The 8,997-nt window shown below is 46.3% G+C and overlaps 1 protein-coding gene across 2 annotated transcripts in view; it reads right to left on the bottom strand.

Moving 5' to 3' along the window:
• Window positions 1-1,779: 1,779 nt before the first annotated feature.
• SPSB1 (splA/ryanodine receptor domain and SOCS box containing 1) overlaps window positions 1,780-8,997 on the bottom strand; it is a 32,953-nt gene continuing 25,735 nt past the window's right edge. For both annotated transcript variants that reach the window (XM_082230539.1, XM_082230538.1), the window contains exons 2-3: window positions 8,188-8,991; window positions 1,780-3,983 (exon numbers count right to left, since the gene is read on the bottom strand). In XM_082230539.1, the coding sequence (XP_082086665.1) occupies window positions 3,856-3,983; window positions 8,188-8,881 (822 nt within the window). In that variant the 5' untranslated portion in view covers window positions 8,882-8,991 and the 3' untranslated portion in view covers window positions 1,780-3,855. The remainder of the gene's footprint in view (window positions 3,984-8,187; window positions 8,992-8,997) is intronic.

Genomic DNA, 8,997 nt, shown 5'->3' with positions numbered 1-8,997 from the left:
AGAGAAACTGAAATTAAAGAGCCATGAAAAACTAAAACCCAAAGTACAAGATTGGCTCCACTATTATCAAATAACGGAGGTTTTTAAACAAGACAGGAAAATTGGCTTCCAGGTGGAAAAATCAAAACTCGAGACAGAACTGCTAGAACCCAATACTAAGAATTTGTCAAGAATGTATAACTTGCTGTTGAAATGGAGCACACAAGATGAAATAGTTAAATCAGCTATGATTAAGTGGGCACAGGACATTGGTCATAATATTATGTCTGCTGACTGGGAAAGGTTGTGGAACACCGGAATTAAATTTACGGCATGTAGTGCCTTAAAGGAAAATGTGATGAAAATGGTATACAGGTGGTACATGACCCCAGTTAAGCTAGCAAAAATTTACCATTTGCCTGACAATAAATGCTGGAAATGTAAGGAAACTGAAGGTACTTTTTATCATCTTTGGTGGACATGCCCGAAGATTAAGGTCTTCTGGGAGATGATATATAATGAAATGAAAAAGGTATTTAAATATACCTTTCTTAAGAAACCAGAGGCCTTTCTCTTGGGCATTGTCGGCCAATTGGTGCAAAAAAAGGATAGAACTTTCTTTATGTACGCAACAACAGCAGCAAGAATACTGATCGCAAAGTATTGGAAGACACAAGATCTACCCACCGTGGAAGAATGGCAGATGAAAGTGATTGACTATATGACATTGGCGGAAATGACGAGCAGAATTCGAGACCAGGGAAAGGAGACTGCGGAAGAAGATTGGAAGAAATTCAAGATTTATCTTAAGGACTACTATAAACTTGATGAAGTTTAGAATGTCGAGATTCTATAGAGAGAAAGGGTTGCAGTAATATAAGATTAGAATAAGAAAGGACTATGACGAATTAGAGTTGGAAAAAACATTTATAAGTTGCTATAAAATTTGGACATGAGGATGCAGAAAGGGGAGGTATGGGGAAGTCCGAGGAAAGAAGTTTATGAAATGACATTATGAAATTATACTTGTTTGTTTGTTTGTTTTCTTTTTTGTGTTTGTCTGTTATAAAAACTTTTGTAAAACTAATAAAAAATATTATAAAAAAAAAATAGAATATTCTTATTTGATTTTGAATGTTTTTGCTTTGCTTTTGTTTAAATTGTGTATCTGTTGGCCACTCTAGGTTCTTTGGGGAGGAAAGGTGGAATGCAAAATTCATTCATTCAATCCATTCAATTCAGTCAGTCCAGAGGTCACAATATCCACTGCAGGATCGCAGAACACACAGAAAACTCCCCTTAATTGCGGGGCCCGTTTGAAATGACAACTGCTATTGTCTCAATATTTAATAAATTTTTATTTTTAAATTTGGTTATTGATTATCTACAGTCAATGGGGGACGGAGCGGGTGGGACTAGTGAGATATTTTAAAAACCGTACAAGCCAAATACACCAAGAGGTATAAAGAGGAGATGGGAAGGGTGGTAGAAGATTAGAGAGAAACAAAAATGGGAGAAATGAAAAAAAAACACACCAAAGAGGTGATGGGGACAATTCCCAGTGTCAGTGGAAAAGACACAAGTAGGATTGGTTTAAAAATCCTCGGCTCTGTACACATTAAAATCCTCTGTGCAATTTGAAAAAGTGTCCCACTTATAACAGTTGACTTTAAAAAGGGAGGCACATCAAGGTCTCCTCCCAAATCCAAACTTGGCACCAGTTCTGTGCTTCTTAAAAACTAGGCTATTTTCATTTTAAAAAAAACCCTACAGCAGCATTTCTTTAAAAAACAAACAAACAAACAAAACAAACAAACAACAACCCCCGAACAGTTCTCTTCTATACAAAGGGGGGAACCCCCCCCACAAAAATATATTAACATTTTCTAACAAATAAGCTCATTTGTACCTAAACAGAACACACCTGACACAAGTATGGTGAGGGTGGGAAAGTGAGAGGCAGATTTATCTTCCTCCCCCATAATGGGAAAAAAAATTGTGCAAATAAACCCCTCTGTGATGGCAGTTCAGAAGCTTTTTGGGGAAGGCTTTCAGGTTGCTCGGATAAAGGAGAACATTTGCTCTTCTAGATGAAAACCTTGTGTGCCTTGCATACGAAGGATGTACTCTTGAGTCTCCAAGGACTGTAGTGTTCACATTGACACTTCCTGCCCTGCACCAAACTGGGGCATGTTTTCTCTCAACAAGATTCAGCTCTCTTTCTGTGCTAAGGTCAATCCACAGCTGGTACTCTAGGGCCACATTCAAAACACTCACTTTGACCACTAGCATACAACTTTCAACAGTCACGGCTTCCCATGTCCCCCACCAGAATTTTGGGAACTGTAGTTTATTGAGGGTGCTGCAAGTTGTTAGAAGACCCCTATTTCTCTCCCAGAATGAATTAACCATCATTCCTTCTTCACAAGGGACTCTGGGAATTTTAGCTCTGTAACGGGAATGAGGTGAGCGGGTCTTCTAACAACTCTCAGACCCCTGAACAAACCACAGCTCCCAGAATTCTTTGACGGGAGAGCTATGACTGTTAAACATGGTAGCATCGTGCTTTAAATGCGCGGTAAGAATGTAGCCTGACAAGATAGCTGTGTTCAGGGACAGGGTGAGGCCAAGATGGAGAATTCTCTTTTGACGAAAAAATAAAATCTGATAGGAGCAGACACTACAAAGAAAACTATAATTGGCTTGGCCAAATCTTTCTCCATATCCCACCAACAGGACTGGAATGACAATGGTTGTGACCAACATAATGTGATGGGAAGGAGGGCTGGCTTAAGAAAGCAAGAGATAAACCCAGGCATCACCAGGATTTTAAATCAGGGATGGCTAAACTGCGGTCCTTCAGATGCTGCTGGATGACAACTCCATGCCTATTTTAAACCCATTTCACAGGTCAACTAAACTAAAACCAAGACTTGGCTAAATAGGGGGAGCTGTTGGGAGTATTGCTAAGGAACTCAAGGCAAAGCCAGTCTAGGAGAGCAAATTCTTGAGACTTCATCACTCACAACCACATCCTAACCCAAGGTGGGCTCTCTAGCTGTTTCACAAGCAGGTATGGGGAACCAGTGGCCCTGCAGATGATGGTCGACTCCCAACGCCCATCAGCCCCAGCCACCGAGGCCAGTGGTCAGGCATGATGGGAGCTGCAGTACAACAACATGCAGATGACCCACAGGGTCTCCAACCCTGAGCTACTGGAGCTTCATCCCATGGTAACCCCCCATATCTCCAACTCCCAAGCTACAGGTTCAAGTGAATTCCCAGAAAAAGAAAAGAAAGGCAAGCAATTTGAGTGGTCTGAAGGCAGAGGCCAACACAGAATCAAAATTAAAGAGGAGCAGGATTCGAATACAGGGCATAAGACATTTCTTTGACACCCACAACGGCTGCCTATTCCAGTATCGTTTAAAAACACACTGTCCACACGGAGCAATATTTTTGGTGTCATCATCTTCTCCTTGAAGCGTTGCTGGGCAGGTTTTTTTAAATAAAAAAATTAAATCCTCAGGTCCGTGGCAAACCATCTTGTACCCCCATCTGTGCACCTGGTACCTTTAATTCCATCATGTTGACTTCTTGCAACAGAGATCTCTGGAGGGCAGAACATGGCTTTTAAGTAGGTTGGGCTCTTTGAAAGGCATGTATTGTAGGTTTCTCTCCCCGACCCCCTAAATTTGGCATAGGGAGAGGGACTGGATCCAAGCTGGGATCGACTGAAGCAGATTAGGAGAGTGAAAGTTTGATGTATGTCTCTCTATATATATAATATCCAAGAATACTGTAGTCCACTCAATCCATCTCTCTCTTTTGCTTCTTGCGAGAGTGTCTGTCCATCCCGCCCCAAAATGAGGGGGGTCACTGATAGAGAAGGTAGCTCTTCAGGGATTCTGGCAGTGGCAGTGCGTGGATCTCGTTCAAGCGGTCCTTGCCCAGGGCAAGGCGGACGGAGCGCCGGCAAAGGTCCATCAGAGGCAGAGGTTCAGCTGCAGGAGAGGGGGAAAAGAGCGACAAAGAGCATTAAACGCAGTGCTAAGAATTAAGAATGTACGGTACAAAGCACCCCTTTGCGGCATGCAGAAGACTGAAAGGGGATGTTTATCAGTATAGAATCCAGGGCTGCCTGCGCACCATCCATTTAAAGCACATGTCTTTCTCAAGAATCCTGGGAACCGTAAGTTACCCTTCACAGAGGTGCAGTTCCCAGCACTCTTCAACTACAATTGTCATAAGCAGCAGTACTGATCTAGTTGGTCCAACCGTCTGACTACAAACGCCGCTCCCTTAGGATCTCGGTACAGGACTACATGTCTTGTTTAATACAGACACACTGTGCGCGCCTGTCTCTTACAAACATTCCACGACAATAATGTTCTCCAAATGTTAATAAAATGAAGAGGATTTCTTCAAGCAGTCTGAAATCTGGCACGGAGCACACCAAACACGGAATGCCAGAAGTTGTCCAAACTTCAGACAAATCTGTTTTGTTTTTTAAAAGAACCCAGCCAAGATACAGCAGTTTAAGAAAACCACGTCCACCCTTCTGCACCCAACACCGTACACAATTGCGCTCCTGTGGATGTGGAGCGCATGCATAGGCCCCAGGTTTTGCCACATCTGCCTTCCACTAGCCTGGCTCAATCTCTCTTGAATGAAAAGATACTTCCTGCCAGATCTTGTTCTAACTAACAGCCCTGGCCTTCATAAACACTGATACCCTAAGCTCGATCTTCAAAATCAGTTGCACGTTCAGTTCAGCATGAAGCAAAGCCTCTGGTGTCATTCGTCCAGTGTTGCAGAATCTTCTCAGAGATGGAACAGGTGCCCTCAGCAACTTTTACACCAGAGGTAGCCAATGTGGTACACTTCCAGGTGCGGTTGGACTCTGACTCCCATCAGTCTCAGCCAGCATGGTCAATGGTCAGGGATGATGGGAGATCATCAATATCTGGAGGGACAACAGCCTGGGTTTTCAGCCTTAGATGGCTGAAAACTCTTCTTATGCAAACAGCTAATGAAAAAACTTTTAAAAGAACACTTAGCTGGCTAATTAATTCTGGTGTTTTGTGTGTGTGTGTGTGTGTGTGTGTGTGTGTGTCCATACTGCTTTGATTTTTCTAAAGAAATTGCAGTACATATTATAAGGATTTTTATAAATAAGAAGATAAATAAAACTACTCAGTATCTCACAGGGGACTGCTTTAAACTGAGTCAGACCATTGGGTCCATCTAGCCAAGCTGTGTCTACACTGACTGGCAGGGTTTTCAGACAGGGTTCTACCTGGAGATAGTAGGGGCTGAACCACCTGGATGCAAAGCAGGTGCTCTACCACTGAGCTATGGCCATTTTCTTGCAACACAGGAAACTGCCTTATTCTGAATCGGATAGTTGATCCATCTAGCTCAGTACCGTCTACACTGACTGGCAGTGGCTCTCAGGGTTTTCAGAGAAGAGGCATTCCCAGCTGGCACTACCTGGTAATGCTGCTGTGGACTTCTGCATGCCAGGCAAACACCACCACAGAGCTACTGCCCTTCTCAAGACAGGCCCTGGAAAAACATCCCACAACTTTGCAACACATCTTCCCAGATGGGAGCACTGGCCGATCTCAATCCAGGTAGCATCTTTCTCTCCTGGCAAGGATCTGAGGAAATTTGTTGACTTAAGATTTCCTGAAAAGGAGCCCCACCCTGCTCACTGACCGACTCTGCAGGCAGGACACCTGCATAGGCCCCCTGCACAGAGCCGACGTCACAGATACGGGCAACAAAAACTCCCTTTTTGTTTGGACAGAGCCTCAGCGCAGTGACTTACTCCCAGCTGCAATTTCCTCCCCAGACACATTTTCCACTGAGGTAGTTGAAGACGTGAGCCTTGATCACAAGGAAGACCGCCGGCTGGCTTGGAAAAGTGGGGGCGGGGGCAGCAGGCAGAGGAAGAGAGAAATATAACTTCAAACTTCTGGAACACGAAGTCATTGGTGAAGTCCAAGTGCATTCTGCATCCACCTGGGAAGTTGGAAAGCTCAGCTCGGTGTTCCTTGTCCAGACTATTGAGATCAGTACTGCTTACACCAGGGTTTCCCAAACTTGGCCCTCCAGCTGTTTTTGGACTACAATTCCCATCATCCCTGACTACTGCTAGCTAAGGATGATGGGAGTTGTAGTCCCCAAACAGCTGGAGGACCAAGTGGCTCCCTAGTAATAGGTTATTGTATTTTAGTGCTTAGTTGGAAGCTGCCCAGAGTGGCTGGGGAAACCCAGCCAGGTGGGCAGGGTATAAATAATACATCATCATCATCATCATCATCATCATCATTATTATTATTGCTTCCTAATTTCTGTTTGCAGATTGATGCAAGCGTAACTCAAAACACACTTGTGTGCTGACTGCTGCTGCCTAGGCGATGTAACCTGCAGGCAAATGAATAGATTCAGCTAGATCCAGCCATACATGTTCCCTGCCCCCCCCCCCCCAAGCAGCTGCCTCTTCTAGATCGAGAAGGCCAGTGTTGCAATTCTAGTCAACTGCAGAACAGGCCGTCCTGATAACCTCAACTTCATGGAAGAAGAGAAACAACTTACTAGCCCTGAAGGCTGCAGAGAGCTGCTGGTGCAATACTGGGAGCCAGGAGAACAAACTTAGTAAGTAGAATTTCCAGGGGCAGGAATTCAGCGCCCGGTTTAGGCCTGGGGCAGCTCTTCATAGTCAGAAAGACTATGGACTACCCCCTCCTGTAGTTTCCAGCAACTGGTAGTCCCAGCGATCATAGTTTCTTCCAACCTGGGGCCCCTCCAGATGCTTTGGATTCCAGTTGTCAATGTTCTGAGTGCCACCTCCTGGACCAGGCGCAAGGCATGCCCACTCATGCAGAGATGCGACAGGCAGCCTCTTCTGGGGGAATGGGCAGTCTTGCATGCTGCACTTCTGCGTCGGGGGTTACTGAATGAGTCAGGCACTGGTCAATCAGAGGGCCAAGCAGAAGCATCTACACTTGAACCCAGAAGTTGCTGAGCCACACAAAGTGAGGCCAGAACAGGTAATCACGCAGGGAGGCAGTGGGCCACCTCGCCTGCTGTTGGATACTCTGGGATCACAGAAACATCCTCCACTTGGAACACTTAGTCCATATGAACTGTACTTCAGTTCTACCTGTCATTTTCACAAAGAGACGCTAAAGCAATGAACTGTGTGGGTTTCACTTAGCAAAAGCTGGTCTTTTAATCAATTTTCAGCGGGGCCTGCTTAGGTGTTCCTGGGATGCCTCTGCCTGCCATGTCTCCTCTGAACAAAGAGGCAAAGGAGGGTGCTGGGATAACCCTGAAAAACTTCACTTAAAAGGGGGTCCCCACCGGGGGGGGGCGGCTGGGGGGGAGGAGGAAGCGAGGAACACCGCCCCTCCTGCAATCTGTGCCCACTTCCGTTTTGAGAAGCAGGTTCCCCTGCCAAGTACACACACATTTACAAATTGCATGGGGCTAATAAAACACAGGATGTGCCACTAAAGTGTTTGCAGCTGGGAGAAACCAGAGACAGACAACAGAAGGTGTCACACACCACAGGGAGAAGACAGGCTAAAAAGCACTAGAGGCGGCCAGGCCAGATATTTTTCACTGAGTCATTTTCGAAAGCTGTGACTCAGCACAAAGTCCCTCTTATCCTTAACAGGAATTTACTGTATGTAGATAAGCAGACAAGTGTCTGGCCTGTTGCACTTTTTTAAAAAGCATATATGCATTCACAGAAACATATGGAGGACCCAGGGAGGATAGCTCCATGGAAAACCTCGAGATCTGGAGTCCCCTAAATTCTTGATTTTAATTTTGAGTCAGAATATGAGGCTTACGTACCCTCAACAGATTAATTTCTAAAGTGTTGAAGAGAAGGAGGAAGGGAATAACCTGCCCTCTGAAAAGCCACGCACAATCGCCTGGCTTAGAGGTAGACCAGGCCAGAGTAATGCATCATTCAGAGAGTCAACAGGCACCCTCCCGCTCCAAAGGCAGCATAAATGCCTACAACTGGGAGTAACTAGACGACCCAGGGCTACCTAATGCAGAAAGGTGACAAAATTACTCAGCATGTGGAAAGACCAAAAAAGGGGCAACCCTAGAACAGAGACTCAGACAGAGGAGCCAATTCAGACTCTCAAGTCCAGGTAGGAAAAATGAAGAAGAGTGGATACGTACGGTCAAGCCCATTCAAGTAGCGCATCCTAATTTCACAGTGGCCCCACACAGCGCTGACGACCGGATACAGTTTTTTCCCTTTGAGTCCCCGGAAAGCAACCCCCATGTACTGTCCGTCCACGATGAAACTCAAGGTCCCATCGTCCATGTCCAGCACCACCAAAAACGAGTCTGGCACGATGAAAGTCTCGTCGGCCTCCAAGAAGGCCGGGTACGTCTTGCTGGGCTGGTTCTTCCCGTCGTGGTACAGCCTGTTCCGCCCGAGGTCCCACCCCCACGACTCGTGGTTGTTCCCGATGAGTGTCGTGTACCCCACCGAGTGCAGGGGGGCATCTGCCGTGGCCACGCCGACCACCGCGTGCGTGCCGCGCTGCCTCATCGCCCAGGTGATCTGCCAGACGTGGAGACCCCGCGTGTAGCCCACCTTGCCCCGGATGGCGTCCGTGCTCTGGGCCACCGGATGCCGGTGAAATATGAGCTTGTCGTCCTCCTTCACAAAGACGTTGAGCGAGCGGTCGTCGTTGTTCCATGAGTGCAGCAGCTGAATCTCATAGGAGACGGCGGGCATGTCTAGGAGGAGGTCCAAGCGGGCCGGTTTGCAGTAATCCAGCCCCTGGAGCTCGTGTTTCAGGGGCCTGTAGGCCGGGTCCCTCATATCCACAGTCTTTATCCCGCCGGTGACTTTCTGCCCCATCTTTACCGTCTATTAATAGGCACCCAAAGTAGGCTCATCAATCGTGCTGGCCGTACACGGGTGTCATTCAAGCACTCACAGGTTGCTACGAGAGATCCCGTCAGAATCGCCTAATG

This window comes from Podarcis vaucheri (assembly GCF_965113315.1).
Source record: "Podarcis vaucheri genome assembly, chromosome: 7".
Taxonomy (NCBI): Eukaryota; Metazoa; Chordata; class Lepidosauria; order Squamata; family Lacertidae; genus Podarcis; species Podarcis vaucheri.
The sequence above is the reverse complement of the archived record's forward strand: the minus strand, read 5'-3'. Positions and strand labels throughout refer to the sequence as shown.